Raw genomic sequence first — 15,297 nt, 5'->3', positions numbered from 1 at the left:
AAGAGCTGTGTTTATAAATTTAGGTAATCGTCTTTTTAATGCTTTTTACTAATTAAAATTTATCCAACTGGGTATTAACTCAAACCATAATCCTCTACCATATTTGACAATTTTACTCTCAATTGTGACGGAAATACTTTTTCATCAATTGGAAGTAAAATGATGTTCACAAATCCACAGTAAACAGCAGTCATATACTGCAAAAATAAAACGTGATTTGAATCTATAAACAGAACTCTAAATTTCACTCACTCACATGTAAAATTTAGACCAAGGAATATAAATGTCTATTAAAAAGACAATAGGTTTTAAATAACTAGAGTTTAGAACCCTTCAAGTCCTGCATAATAGAGAACAAAATAAAATAATAGGCATAAATACACCAAGAAAAGGAAGAAAGACATATGACACAAAATGAGTTTCCATGCTAGAGATGGACACAGATATATCAAAGACATGTGGCAACCACAAGCAGAGACATACAGAATATAAGAATAAAACTTGCAAAGGCAGAAATAAGAGAAATAAGCTTTCATGGTACCTTACATAGAGTTTTAGGAAATTGCTACTGAACACTTTTCAAATTAAGACACGTTTTCCCAACTGTAAGCATAAATGAGGATTTACCTTTGATACTTGCCTTGTGAATTGGCTGAAATTAAGCTGAAGGCTAGATGTTTTTCACCCATGTTTCAGATTATGCTAAACACAAAATCATTAGAAAGCAACCACGCAACTGAACAGTTTAACATTTTTTAACCTTGTATTAAACATTTTTAATACACTTTTTAACCTTATATTAAAAAATCAGGTGACATCTAGATATAGCCTTAGACCTCAGAAAATTTTAGTATATTTTTGATGTTACGGTTTTGGCAAATAATGAAAAAATAGTTTTGCTATAAAACAAACTTTCATGTTACAGTAGGCAGACCAAATATCATGCTGAAACAACTTTTTGAGAACTGAAACCCTGCAGATTTTTCATATACGGACTTTCCCAACTTACGCTAGCTCGACACACAATATTTTGATTTTCTGATGGTGTGAAAGTGATACACATTCAGCAGATACCAAACTTCAGATTTTGATCTTTTCCTGGACTAGCAATACGCTGTAGGATGTTCCTGTGATGCTGGGCCGGGCAGTGAGCCACAGTTACCAGAGAGCCACACAGTCACCAGAGTAAACGAACAAAACGCAATCACCCTGTACCTATACAACCATTCTGCTGTTCACTTCAGTACAGGATTGAATAAACTGCATGAGACAATCAACACCGTATTATAAAATAGCCTTTGTGCTACATGATTTTGCCCAGTTGTAAGTACTCTGAGCATGTTTAAGGTAGCCTAAGCTAAGCTAGGTTAGGTGTATTCAACGCAATTTCAATTTATGATATTTTCAACTCATGATGAGTTTATAGGGAGGTAACCTCATTGTAAGTCAAGGAAGATCTGTATCCAACTAGGAACTTGATTTATTTCCCTGAATTGAATTTTGGTATTAGGTAGACAATCAAAATATATTAGTTAATATACTTTATTATGTGTTGTGCAGAAACTACTGCAGTTCACATGCATGGGTTGAATTATGAATTAAGTGTCAAATACCCTGTTAGGGATTATGCTTCAGCATAATTACTAAAGACATGGAAGGAGAAGTATATAAAATCTAGAAAGGGAAGTCATCAAAATGTCAGCATGAAAATGAATACTATACCAATCATCACATGCAAATCTTCAATTGATAAAAAACTGTTAACAGTGAAACTGTAAAACTATTTTTAAAAAGTTTAAGATTGTCCATAACTGTTTGATTACCTCTTTGCTGAACAATATCACTTATTCATTATAGAAAGGACCATTATATAAGTTACAGTGTCCATAAATTAATTTGAACAATGCAGACTCTTTAAAAACAATTGAGGAGCAATTAACACAAGGATCTTTATGCAAAAATGTGCTGAGTCTGAACAACAGAGAAAAATTTACTGTTTACACATATATTGAATGCTACATGAATCAGGTTACCATTATAGTGGCCCAATAATGAAACCTGTCATTTTGGTGTATTAATCCAAATCTATGTCTCATTACCAACATTCACCTTTCTATGGAGATGTTTTCCTTATCCGTTCCTAGTTTATTAAACTATTTTGGCACATGTTTTCATTTCAAAGCTGCCCTTGATCTCATACTCTTTTAAGTTCCCCATTACACATTAGTATGACTTGCTTTGAGTGGCCCTCAATTTGGTACATTAGCAAAGCATAATTACATTTACCATAAAACAAAGCCTAAGGTTTGAATTTGATTCCCCAATCGACGGTTTTCTAGTGAGATAGTGTTAGTTTATATAACTAGTCATGATTTAACGTGGTGAGCCAACACAAATAAAAGTAGTTCGCAATTTCTGAGCTCTGAACAACTTAGTAGGTGTTAATGTAGGCAAGTGACCGCTTTAGTGACATTCTGTGAAACTCTCACAGTAGACCCAAAACAAATGGGAAAGATGCTGCTTTAAACTGAATACCTACAGTCTAGAAGTATTAGAATAGAAATCGAGGGCAAATTGTGGTGAAAAACTGCCTTTTCTACAAATACTGTTTGACACAGGTTTCTGCCAGAAGCAATCTCATCAATATTAATTTTTCAAATAGGTATGTGTTATTAGGTTGACTTAAAGGAAAATAAAGCAACATATACAACACAGTGAAAAGACTAATACAATGCTGAATAATGCAGTTGTATTTTCTTTAACATAATTTACTTTCATTACCAAAACTATTCCAAGTTAGTGGTCAGCTAAAGGTAAATTTGCACAATTATCCCTCAAGAAAAGCAGAAAACTATAGAGTTGTTAACAAGTTCAGAAACATGTAACTCCAAATTACCTAAATTAGTAATAACTCAGTTTCTCCATGTTCTCATGTTTTCAAATAGTTCATTTATCAACTGTGTTAAATGTGACATGACTTAATCATGTCACACTTACTTTAGAATTTTCTGAAATATCTTTATATTATATTTGCATGCTACTAAAACAGTTGCTTAAAAAATGTCTATTGACACTTGAAGCCATCATTAACATAGTTTCTTCAATCGGTTTTTAAAACTCAGTTGAATTGGGTTCTGGGGTCTTTAAGTAAAGCCTTGAATCCAGTTGGTGGATTCAACTGGATTCAAACTTTCTTTTTGGATGATGGCTAAGTTCCACATAAAAAATAAATTTTAGTTTACATTAACAGTAATTTGCTTCTGAACTTTTAAATTTGAATTTCATTAAAATTTCTGCTAAGTGTGCTTAATTTACATAATTCACGCATATTTTCTTGCATACTGATGTATTTTAAAATAATTTTTGGAAGTCCTAAGTGGTTAATATCATAGTAGGTTGCAGTTCAATGAAACAAATAAAGCATGCAGCAGCAGTTCACATTTTAACAGCTTACATAATCTAATACATTTCTTCACTGTCCAATTTGTATTTCTGAGAATTTATTAGCTTATTTTTCAGTATAAACATGAAATGCTTTCCTACACTTGGATAATAATATCACATTATTGTGACTTCCTGGCTTCTACTTGAATAATGGCATAGAATTTTTTTCTAAAGTAATTGAAACAGATTTGCACTGAGAGGAAGGAACAGTCTTTCAGCTGTACCAAGTTGATCTAGAGCCTGTACTTTTACCAAGCTTTTAAAATTTGCAGGTTCAATTAAGTAAAAACAGAAGAAAGTGATCTTTCATCAGATGACTTCATTCTACTTTTTAAAATTATAAATATTGTATTTTTATATAAATTCCATATATATTTTACCTTTCTCTTCACCATCACAAAGTTATAAGAAAACTGTCTTCAACACCTTATCTGTTTAGAGACTAAATTTCATACATTTTACCTTTTTTTTCTTAATGACAAAGTTAAAGTTATAAGGAAACTTTATCTTCAACACTTCATCTGTTTGAATGCTAAACAATCATAGCTGTCAATAAGCTAGTAGATTCACTACAGTATTGTCAGTTGTATTTCTTTACCAAGGGCATTCTCTTCCACATAAGAGAATCATTTCAAGCCTAAAGGAAGCCCTTGGTGTTTTTACTCTCTAACAAGGATTCCTCTTTTCCTACCATCTGCCAAAAAACCTTTTGGGCTCTGAAGTCAATCTCAGGGCATGGTTCAGGTGTGAGAGTTTCTGTACTTCTTCCTAGAAATGATTCTCAAGAATCTTGATGTAGATTAAGATCACACATTAGATGTATATTAGTGTTACTGTGCAGCATCTTTATTACTATCACTTGCAAACGTCATAGCCTTGAGAATTTAGGCAGCTCAAACTGCCCTTCCCAGGTAAAGAATTCCAATCTGTCATTAAATAATCCCCAAATCCCTAACAAGAGTAACTGGTTCTAAGACCTATTCCCATAATGATTTTAGTAGTTATTACCTTGTCCCAAATTACAAAGTAAAAAATGCTATTTCTTAGGAGTGTAAAAGTAATTTTCATCTCAATTATGTTGCTGGTTGAGTTGTACTTAATACATTAGTTCTCGGGGCACAACCCTCCTGCTTTTCAAGAACTTACCCCTAAGTTTGACTTCAAACAAAAGGCAAGGTAACACAGTGTGTTAACTGTGAAATCCTATCAATTTATATACACCTCTACTACCATGAAAAAAAACTAGTCCCATGGAAATTTGGCATTAATGATACCAGTCAATTTAACACTGACAAAATTGAGAACAATTTCTGTTCTTTGCTAGTTCTAAGTCAGAAATTGAGGTTTCAGTTTCAGGTTAAAAACTCAAACAGTTGTAAACTTCACATTTAAATTTTCACATTTTAGAGACAGGTGAAAAACCTAGAGATGAGTATTCCTGGCTCCTCCCTGAGAAAAATCTTAGTCTACTGCAGTGGTTGAAAAAATAAAGTCCCAAGACACAAAAGGGAGCTAAACTTCCAGGCCTAGGGAGAAATCCCAAAGTGGCTGTTGTGAAACAATACTGGTATGATTTCCACGGCAAAAGAATTAAGAGAACAAGCAAGACAAAGTTGTGTATCATGACGGGGCTGAAATACAGAGAGGCGGTTCTTTCCGGAGCAAAGACCCATCTGAAAAAGGGCCCCCAGTTACTCTGTAACTGTCCAGAATCTCATCTTGAACAGATCCTTGAGTTACTAGCACTTCTGCAGACCGCAGCATGGCCGGCTGCCAGGAGGAAGCCCAGTTTACCTGTGAACTCTGAGAGTACCAACAACCAGAAAGACACAGGCAATTCACCAGATAAAAAGATCGCGTACTATATGTACAGCAGGTATCAACTTTTAAAAGAAGCCCGACAGTCTCCGGTCAAGTCCTAAGGCCGCGCGAGAAACTCAAGGTGTGATGGGAAAATCTTACCCTAACCTCTTAACCACAAAACTGACCCTGCCCTCCTACTTTCCGCATCTTTGCGCCCAACTTACGTGCCCAGAACCTTCCAAACCAAAGAAGCCTCGGACATAGGCAGCCCACAGGAGCCTTCAAATTCCTGGCGAAACCTGACCGCTTTGTAAAGCCTCCCGGAAGAAGAAAAGATCAAGTGAGACCGGCTCAGCGGGGTCTTGCCGAGGTGACCCCGGAGTTAACGTATTTATTTTCACGCTGCAACTGCTGATTGCTTTACAGAGACAATTCATGCTGTAGCTCTGCATGGAGCTGAGGACAAAAGTAACATTTTAATTAATATTATAATTATTAAGAAAGCTATTAAATAACCTGTACAGAGCCCGGCCCAAGTCCTAGCAAAAAACTCTGAGCACGATTTCAAATCTCTCAAGGTCCTTCCGTTTTGATTTCAGTAGCGTCTGCTATACACAAAGGTCAGCCCAGGATGGGTCCCCCTAAATTCAGGTCTCCCAGACTGGGGGAAAATGGTTCAGAGCCTCTTTTTCCTGGCGCCGAGCTCTCAACTCTACCACCCCTGCTCCTCCTGGATACAGGGTCCCGTCCACAGGCCGGCCAGGGAGCTGGAGGCCTGGCGTCGCCCTGGGAGGCAGGCAAGCAGGAAGAGGCAAGTGCCTCTCTTAGGTCTCCCTTTGGCCGGCTGCCCACAGGCCACCCGCCTCCCCGCACCCGAACCTCCCCGAAGAGGTGCTGGGTAGGGAGCCCGAGGCAGGAGAGGTCTCGATTAGCCCCTAGATGGGCTTACAGGTCCCGCGGGTCCTCCCGCTTTACTCCGGCCTCAGCAACTTTGAGCTTCTTATTCTGGTGCGTCTTAACGTGCTTCGCGAGGTGGTCGCTGCGCATGAAGCGCTTGCCGCACTCGGGGCAGGCGAAGCGCTTCTCGCCCGTGTGAGTCCGCAGATGCCGCTGCAGCTCGTCCGAGCGCGTGAAGCTTTTACCGCAGAAGAGCCAGTTGCACACAAAGGGCCGCTCGCCCGTGTGCCAGCGCAGGTGCGCCTTCAGGTGCGACGTTTTGCCGTACACCTTGCCGCAGCCCGGCACGTGGCACACGTGCTGCTTCTTCTTGCCCGGCTCTGCCTCCGGGGCGCCGCCCGCCGCTTGGCAGTTGGGGCAGCGGCAGCGGCGGCACCTCCTGGCCGTGGCCGCCAGGGGGGCCTTGGTTTGCAGCAGCGCAGCGATTTGGCTCTGGTACTGCGCGAAGTCCGACGGGCCCAACACCAGGCCCCGCTGCAGCGCGGCGGCGGCAGCTGCAGCGGCGGCCGCCGTAGCGGGGAAGCGCGGCGCGTGGGGGCCCCCGGCGCAGGGGCCAGAGAGGCTGCCCCCTGGAACCCCCGAGGTTCCCGGACCGCTGCCGGCCTGCGGGATACTCCACCACGGGAGGTCGTCGGGGGCCGAGTTGGGGGACAGCTGGCGGCACGTGGGCGGCGGTGGCGGCGGCGGCGGGGGCAGCAAGTTGGAGTAGCCGGGGGGCAGCGCGGCCTGGGCCGCGTAGGGCACGTAGGCGGGCGCGCAGCTGGCGGGCAGCGCCGCCATGCTCGAGGGCAGCATCTTGACCGGCGAGAACTCGTAGGGGTACGAGGGGTCGGCAGGGGGTGTAAGCGGCAGCTCGTGCGCCGCCCCGAAGGACGGCTGCAGGTGCGATTTCTGTGGTGTCAGCCCCAGGCTGGGGTGCGGGGGCGGCAGTGCGCCGGGCGAGTGCGCTGGCATGTCAGCGGTCCACGGGTGAAAGAGCCTGGAGGGCGAGCCCAGCGCGGGGTCGTAGGACACTTGCAGGAAATCCGGGGGCGCCGTGGCGCCCGGCTGGCCGATACGGCTACAGGTGGCGGCTAGCAGCGCCAGGGGCGAATGCTTGCCCAGGTCCGGGGAGGCGCTGGGGGTGCGGTCCTGCATAGGCGGCGGCAGGGGAGGGCGGAGAAGAGACAAAAGGTTAAGCGCTCCAAGCGCGGTCTCCGGGTCGGCCCGCCTCCCGCACGCCGGCTGTAATACCGCCGCCCCTCCCCTGTCCCGGCAGTCCCTGCCCTGGCCGCCGCACCCTGCGCACGCACCCACCAGTTAGGGGAAACTTTTGGTGCCCTCGCTACCTGGATGCAGAAAGCGCGAGCGCTTCCTGTTAAACTACTTGGTGCAGAGAGTCGCTATCCAGTCTCAAAGGAAGCAGGCACAAAGTAGGAGGGGAGCGATCCGACGGGCCACTCCCGACTCCGCGGTCAGAAAGGGTCTGGAAACACCCACAGCCCGGCTGCTCATCTACCTTCCCTCCCATCTTTTAAGCTCTCATTTCCACTCTACTCTCGCGCTCCTCCTCCGCCCGCCCCAGGAGGGCCCAGCGCTGTGAGCTGGGGCCGGTTTTCAGCCAGAGGCGCACCTCCGAACAACCCCCGCATACGCGCGTCCCTCCCCGCAGAGGCCACACTCTTGACACCAAGGTTGGGTGTGAAGTTGGTACGGGCACCCCTATGTCTCACTTCATTGGCACCCACCTAGCGGGATTCTCTTTGAAATTCAGGAGGCACAGAGTACCAGGAAAGATCCAGACACGGCCCTTCCCACCTTTCCCTCGCCCGCCTCCAAGCCCAGCCCTGACCTGTAGGAAGGCCTGTAGCGAGTCGTTCCGGAGGACGGCCACGGCGGCCATGGCTACGGCTTGCGGGCCGCTGGCTGCGGAGCAGGGCGCTGCTGAGGCATGGAGACCAGAGGGCGAGGACGAAGGGCCGCCTAGCGTCCCTTCCTGGCGCCCGCCCTGCGCGCTGGGGCCCTCCCTGCCCGCGCCCCTCGCCGCACCCCGCTCGCTCGCCCCGCGCGCGGTCTGAGCGCTTCAGGATCACCTCCAAGAATTTGATAAGGACTTTGCTGGGCCGCCAGCCAGTCAGAGGGAAGATTTATGGCTTTGAAGTTTGCCGCTACCCAATCATCAAAGAATAGCGGCTCTTTCAGAAGCGAAAGCAAATCCTTTGAATCCACAAAGCTCCTATGGTGTGTTTGTTGGTCTGGATAAAAGAACTGATTATTAGGGGGGATGGGAAGGGAGGAGATAAAGGCGGGACAATTAATGAAGTAATCACTATGTGGGAAATGTATATACACAAATAATTGGATTTTCCTGATCAAAGGGGGCCTTGCCGCCTGGAGACCCGCGCTTGGGTTGCTTGAGACACTCGATCCCCCTCTTTCCCCTACTCCCTTGCAATTAAAGATTTGCACCGAGGCAGCGCCCAAAGTGACAAAGTGTCTTTGTTATCTCCAGAGAAATCTGCCTTCGGCTTCCAGGCGCGGGACTTGGAGACGAAGATGAGGGTAATTCTCTTCTCCCAACGTACTTACACACCCTACAGCCGGACAGCAAACGCAGAGGCCCGAGCACATCCTCACTCCTAGCACACCTTGGACCCGAGGGAGTTCCCGGGGCTGGGCACCGGAAGCCCCGCGCCCCGCTGCCGCGTGCTCCCGCCTCCATCTCCAAACGGGCGGCAGCCGAGAGGCCGGCAGCTCTGTGACCCTGGGCGGGGCCGGGCGGCCGCCCAGGGCGCTGGATAGTAGCGCACACGCTCCAGTGCCTCCCGCCTCTCTTGCGACGTTCCTCCTGACGATCTGGAAGTTCTCCGGCCACAACTTTTGCAAATAGTGAGCCTGGGAAAAACCCAAGCCGTGATTACCGCCAAAGCTAAGCTTGGCAGGACACCCAGGACAACCCGAGGGAAAAATATCTGCTATCTCGCTTTTCTCTCTCTGGGCAGGGCCCTGACCTCTATGAGGCCCCACTGAAACCCCCAGAGATACTAGAAATCCCCACCGCTGCGCTAAGGCCCACCAGGCGAGTGCGCCCTCTTGCAAGCTGCACACACCTGCAAGGAACTACCGGGAGAAAACAGTAACGCGCGGGGGAGGAAGCCTGTAGATGCTGTCTTTGAGCAAACCAGAGGTTGTACGAGGGTGGCTCTCTAACTGGAAAGAAAAGTCCATAAAAACTGTTGTTCCTGTCACCTTTGTAAAGAAAAAGTTCTTCAGTCTCGGGACACGCTTCCTTGGGCTCAGGAAAACGCTCCCCACAGTGTATACTCCCCCAAACCTTCGCTGCCAGCCATTGCCCGGCCCAGGAGGGACAGCTGGCCATCTGCCTGCCTCCGGCCCAGGGAGCGTCCTGCGGGGGCCGTCCGGACACCCAGATCTCATCCGGTAGGGCAGGCGGGGCTCCGCGGTGTCTTTACCGCGTTGGAAGGCATTAGAGGCCGGGAATAGCCGCTGAGGCCTCCCGCCGGCGGCCAAGGTCCGTGTGACCGCTCAGCAGAGTGGGCCTCCTGGGCTGGGCCTACTCCGCTCCGCGTACAACCTCCGGGTACACCGCTTCCTCTCTGAGAGGCCACAGACCGTGCAGGGATCCTCTGAACCATCTTGCATCCAGCCTTCCTGGGTACGGTTCTCCCGGTACCGCAGGAGACTTACATGAGAAGTCGGATGAGGTGGTCCAACTTGCCTTGCGGCGCCAGCGGTTAGCCCAACCAACACCAACTTCTGATTCGGAGTCTGGGCCGTGTATTGGTGCCCTCTGCCCTCACATTGTATGCTGTGTGCTTAGTCGCTCACCTGTGTCTGACTCTTTGCGACCCCATGGACTGTAGCCCACCAGGCTCCTCTGTCCATGGGGATTCTCCAGGCAAGAATATTGGAGTGGGTTGCCATGTCCTCCTCCAGGGGATCCTCCCAACCCAGGGATCAAACCCAGGTCTTCAGCACTGCAGGCGGAGTCTTTACCGTCTGAGCCACGGGAAAGCCCAATACCAGGCCATCCTCCATGCCCAAAGCCAGCAAATAGAAACATCTTGCTGAAGAGGAATGGGCTGAATGCAGCCCAAATACTATGTTTGAGCACTTTGCAAGCCCTGTCCTTGCATGCCCATCTTCTTTCCAACAAGGTGCCACCCAAGATCGGTGAGCAGTGACTGCACAGCTCGGCTGACACAGTCTGACTGCTGAAGAGGTGGTCCCAGTGCCCTGGGGGCCAGCAAAGAGAGGGGACTTAGTGTTTTGCTCCCGAGTCCGGGCAGACCTACATCTTTCCACAGGAGACCAGAAATCAATTACCTGCGAAACCTGGGACAGGAAGGAGCCCTTTCCCGCATACATGTCAGAGGCCAGGGAGTCCTACAGTGCACACTCATGCAGGCACCTTTCCGCACTGTGGAAGCAGACCTGGTCCCTTAGTGTGCTTCCTTTTGAGCTACTGTAAACTCTTCGACCTCCACTATGGATGCCTGGGGGGAGTGCCGCCCAGGCTGGGACAAGCAAGCTAGAGGCATTCTTATTTGCCAAATCTGATTGCTATTTAAACAAAAAGGCTGCTGCTGCTGCTGCTGCTAAGTTGCTTCAGTCGTGTCCGACTCTGTGCGACCCCATAGACAGCAGCCCACCAGGCTCTGCCATCCCTGGGATTCTCCAGGCAAGAATACTGGAGTGGGTTGCCATTTCCTTCTCCATTGCGTGAAAGTGAAAAGTGAAAGTGAAGTCGCTCAGTCACGACCAACTCCTAGAGACCCCATGGACTGCAGCCTACCAGGCTCCTCCATCCATGGGATTTTCTAGGCAAGAGTATGGAGTGGCTTGCCATTGCCTTCTCCAAACAAAGGCTAGAAAACCCAATTCACATCTCCATAGTTGTTACAGAAGAGAACCTTTTCTCCAAGATACCCCATTAGCCAATAAACCTCCATCAATGGCCAGCAGGGAGAGAGTACTGACTTGGTGTTAATAGCTCCAACTCTGAAACTCTGAAGGCAGATTTCAAGATGCCACTTTTCAGTTGGTGACATTGGCCAGCAAGTTACTCAACTGCCTTGTACTTCGGTTTCCCAGTTTGTAAAATGGGGGTTATAGAACTGTTCACCATGTAGAGTCTTCATAGGCTTCAAAGAGGTAAATATATTCAAAGTCTTTAGGATACTGTGGATGCACAGTAGACCCTCCCGTGACTGAAGTCCTGGCTCTGGGCCTCCCCTCCATTTGTGAAAACCCTCGGGGATTCCAGCCCTCCCAGGCGCAAGCTGAAGTTTGGAGAGAGACTTTTACAAAGTGCTGTTTATCCGCTCTACCTTTGCACTCGGGGCTCCTGAAAAACTTATTCTTAATGAAGTAATGTTCGGTGCGTCCATTAAAAATGCAATGCCGGGAGATCAAAGTACAATATTTATTTTAGAAATTTGTTGCAATCACCAAGAGATACAGGTATCAAGGCCAAATGTCAGTTCCGTTACACAAAGCCCCGCACCCGGGAAGAGCGTGTGGCTGCTCTGCCATAATGTAAAGAGACATCAAAGACCAAGCGCGCGGCAGAAGTGCGCAGACGGGAGGAGGGAGTGAGCCCGGGAGGGCCCGGCGAGCCCCAGACGGCTCGGGGGCTGCGGGGGCGGGGGTCAGTTCAAAGAAGTATCCGCTGGGGCTCGAGTTCGCAGGAGGGAAGATTTAATGGGCTTTCCTTTGTTGGTGGGTGTGTTTGTGCATGGAGGACCCAGGAACTCCTCTGTGGTCCTCCCGCCCGAGGGCGGAGGCGGGGGTGCGGGGCAGGGGTGGGAAGCGGTGAATGGGGAGCAAACTTTAACCGCGGCGCGGGGCGGGGAGGTTGAATACTAGCCTCGGGGCGGCGCCTGGCGCAGTGGAGCGGCTCTCGCAGCAGCTCTCCAAGCAGCAGGGTTCCCAGGCTGCGAAGTTTGCCTGGCGGTTTCTTCGAGGGAGGGCGGCGAGCGCTGACTGGGTGCCACCTGCGAGGAGAGGCGGGTAGGTGAACCCGCACAGGCATCCCTGCTATGGACGGACCTGCTGTGCTCGCTCCGGAAACTACTACAGAAAAACGTGTTTACTGAGAGCTCTGGGGTTGCAACTTCGTGATGGGCCTGGTACCTCTCAGGCATTTTCTTTCAGCAAAGGGGACCCATGCCCCTGGGATCAATCCAACAGGTCTCCCATCTTCGGTTGACTTTTTAAAAAATCTATACATAATTTAGGTCATTTCAACAAATTCTTAATTCACTGGCTCTATAGAGCAGGGTGTTGTTTGACTGCCCAGTCTCGCCCCACTCTGCGAAAAGCTTTAACCTTGCAAGATTCTGCATTCACCTAGTTAATACAGTACCAATCGTTGGTTTATTAAAGGTGCTGGGAGGGGAGAGAAGGCAGAATTTTCCTGGTGGTAGTAGAGCAGAGTCGCAGGAGGATGCCTGTGCGTTTTCTTCAGCCATCTACAACCAAGCATTCTTAGAGCAGTTACTCGGCAGCCTTTTGAAGTCCTGCTAGAGCAGAAAGCTGCTATTGTTGTTTTCAACTCTCAACAGAAAAGGGATCAAACTTTGCCCCTTCAATTTGAAAGTTTTTTTTTTTTTAATGGTTGGTGGGTGGGTGGGGGTTTCAATCTGACACACTCTAAGTTAACTTTGAGGATTTGGAGAACTTCTGCAGTTTAAACTGCAGACCAAATCACAGATGCCCTAATACTTGTGTCTGAAACAGGGCCTGGATCATTATTACAGCCAAGATGATTCAGTAACAAGGAATTACAATTCTAGGAATCTTTGGAAAACACAAGCTTAGTTTGAAAGTGTCTTGAACTGGAGACCTTGAATTAACTTTAAGCTTAAGTTTCAGTGGGCTTCCTGATAGCTCAGTTGGTAAAGAATCCACCTGCAATGCAGGAGACCCTGGTTTGGTTTCTGGGTTGGGAATATCCCCTGGAGAAGCCATAGGCTATCCACTCCAGTATTCTTGGGCTTCCATTGTGGCTCAGCTGGTAAAGAATCTGCCTGCAATGTGGGAGACCTGGATTCGATCTCTGGGTTGGGAAGATCCCCTGGAGAAGGGAAAGGCTACGCACTCCAGTATTCTGGCCTGGAGAATTCCATGAACTGTGAAGTCCCTAGGGTCACAACGAGTCAGACAGGACTGAGTGAATTTCACTTTCATTTTAAGCTTCAAATTTGGATCAGTATGTAATGGATGGATAAGTGGAATTCTAAATCTGGGAGGGATAATTTATCTCATCCAGTTAGACTCCTCCATTTGATGGCAGAAGGAAACAAGAGTTGCATAAGTGTGTCATGCCCGTACAGCGCTGTGAACTTCAGTAGATGCTTATTGGTGTTGGGTGGTAGAGTAGAATTGTGTGTAACAGTGTCATCTGCCTAGTGGTTGGTGCTACAGAACACACAAATGCAGTAGGGACTCAAAGGAGAGCACTACTGAGGGCTGGAGTAGTTAAGGGAGGCTTATTAGGGAGCTGGCATTTGAAGGAGACTTTAAGGACCTATGGAATTTTAATTCATAGAGAGGGTAAAGTACAGCAATGAAAGAGAACTCCCCTTAGGGGAGAAGCTGAATAACCATGAAAGATGAAATTCTACATCTTGGATTTGCTAGTGTAAACACAGTGGAGCCAGGTTAGAGAATTAAGGAATAGAGTTTGGCCCAGATGCTATATGTAGTAGGGCTTTAGTGTAGACTTCTTAGCAGGGGAATTACATAAATTCAATTCATTTATTAAATTTCCTGCTTTAGGAGGGTTGGCTTGCTGAGCACTTGGAGGGATAAATGCAGATGCAGTTATCTAAGTGTGAGATGGTAAAGCTGTAATCTGGGAACTAGTGTGGGTAGTGAAAGGATGACAAACATTTTAAAGGGAAAAAAAGCAAAACTTGATTGACAGGTTGGAATAAGATGAAACAAAGGGAAAAATAAAGATCCCTCTCTTGACAAATGGTGCTGGGAGAACTGGATGTCCACATGTAAAAGAATGATGTTGGCCATTTTATTTACATCACACATAAAAAGTAAATGGATCATAGATCTAAATACAAGAGTTGAAGTATAAAAGTCATAGAAGAAAACATAGGATTAAGGCCTCATGACCTTGGGTTAGGCAACACCTTCTTAGATACACCAAAAGTATAAGTGGCAAAAGAAAAATAAATTGGACTTTGTAAAAATTTATAACTTTGTGCTTCAAAGAATACTATCAAAACTGAAAAAACTCATAGAATAGGAGAAAACATTTACTGATGATGCATCTAATAAGAGACTTGTATCCATAATGTATAAAGAAATCTTACAACTCAACAATAGAAAACTAACACACTTTTTCAAAAGGCAAAGTATCTGAATAGACTTTTCTCCAAAGTAGATATGCAAAAGGAAAATAAGCACATGAAAAGACGCTCAACAGCATTAGCCATCACTGAAATACAAGTCATTATTTGGCTTTCACAACAGCCAAAAGGTAGAAACAGCTCACATGTGTGTCAATTGATGAATGGATATACAAAACGTGTTACATTTATATGATGGAATATTATTCAGCTGTAAAAAGTCCGAAATACTGACACCTGTTACAACATGAATGAACTTTGAAAAGATTATATTATGTGGAAGAAACCAGTCACAAAAGATCATTTATAGTATGTTTCCATTTATATGAAATGTCTAGACTAGACAAATCCAGAGACAGAAAATATATTAGTGGTTGCCAGGCTCCGCGGGGTGGTGGGTAGGAAGAGGAGGGAATGATTGTTCTTGGACTGCTTTTTTCTTTTGGTGGGGGTGAAATATTCTAAGATTGTGGTGATGGTTGCACAACTCTGTGAATATACTAGAAACCACTTTAAATGGATGAATGGTATGATACATGGTTATATTTCAATAAAGCTGGTAAAAATTCAAAAGGAACTGAAAGCTTAGCCTGTGAAGCAGTAAGAATGGTTCAGTTGCTGATGAAAATGGGAGATTAAGGAAGACAGACAGACTGGTAGTACTGAATTCAGTTTGGGGCTGTTGAGTCTAAACTGTGAACTGGATGTTTGGGGGAAATGCTTG

General features: G+C 46.6%; 1 protein-coding gene across 4 annotated transcripts in view; it reads right to left on the bottom strand.

Annotated features, from left to right (window-relative positions):
• LOC102271300 (glutamate-rich protein 2) overlaps positions 1–9,004 on the bottom strand; it is an 81,878-nt gene extending 72,874 nt beyond the window's left edge. Inside the window, exons 1-3 of one of the 4 annotated variants that reach the window (XM_070358225.1) lie at positions 8,773–9,004; positions 8,036–8,438; positions 54–7,335 (exon numbers count right to left, since the gene is read on the bottom strand). In XM_070358225.1, the coding sequence (XP_070214326.1) occupies positions 6,193–7,335; positions 8,036–8,086 (1,194 nt within the window). In that variant the 5' untranslated portion in view covers positions 8,087–8,438; positions 8,773–9,004 and the 3' untranslated portion in view covers positions 54–6,192. Of the gene's footprint in view, positions 1–53; positions 7,336–8,035 lie in introns of those variants that run through there. The other 3 variants (XM_070358222.1, XM_070358239.1, XM_070358254.1) reach the window with 3 other exon arrangements.
• Positions 9,005–15,297: the final 6,293 nt, after the last annotated feature.

Source organism: Bos mutus, chromosome 2 (assembly GCF_027580195.1).
Source record: "Bos mutus isolate GX-2022 chromosome 2, NWIPB_WYAK_1.1, whole genome shotgun sequence".
NCBI classification, from domain to species: Eukaryota; Metazoa; Chordata; class Mammalia; order Artiodactyla; family Bovidae; genus Bos; species Bos mutus.
The sequence above is the reverse complement of the archived record's forward strand: the minus strand, read 5'-3'. Positions and strand labels throughout refer to the sequence as shown.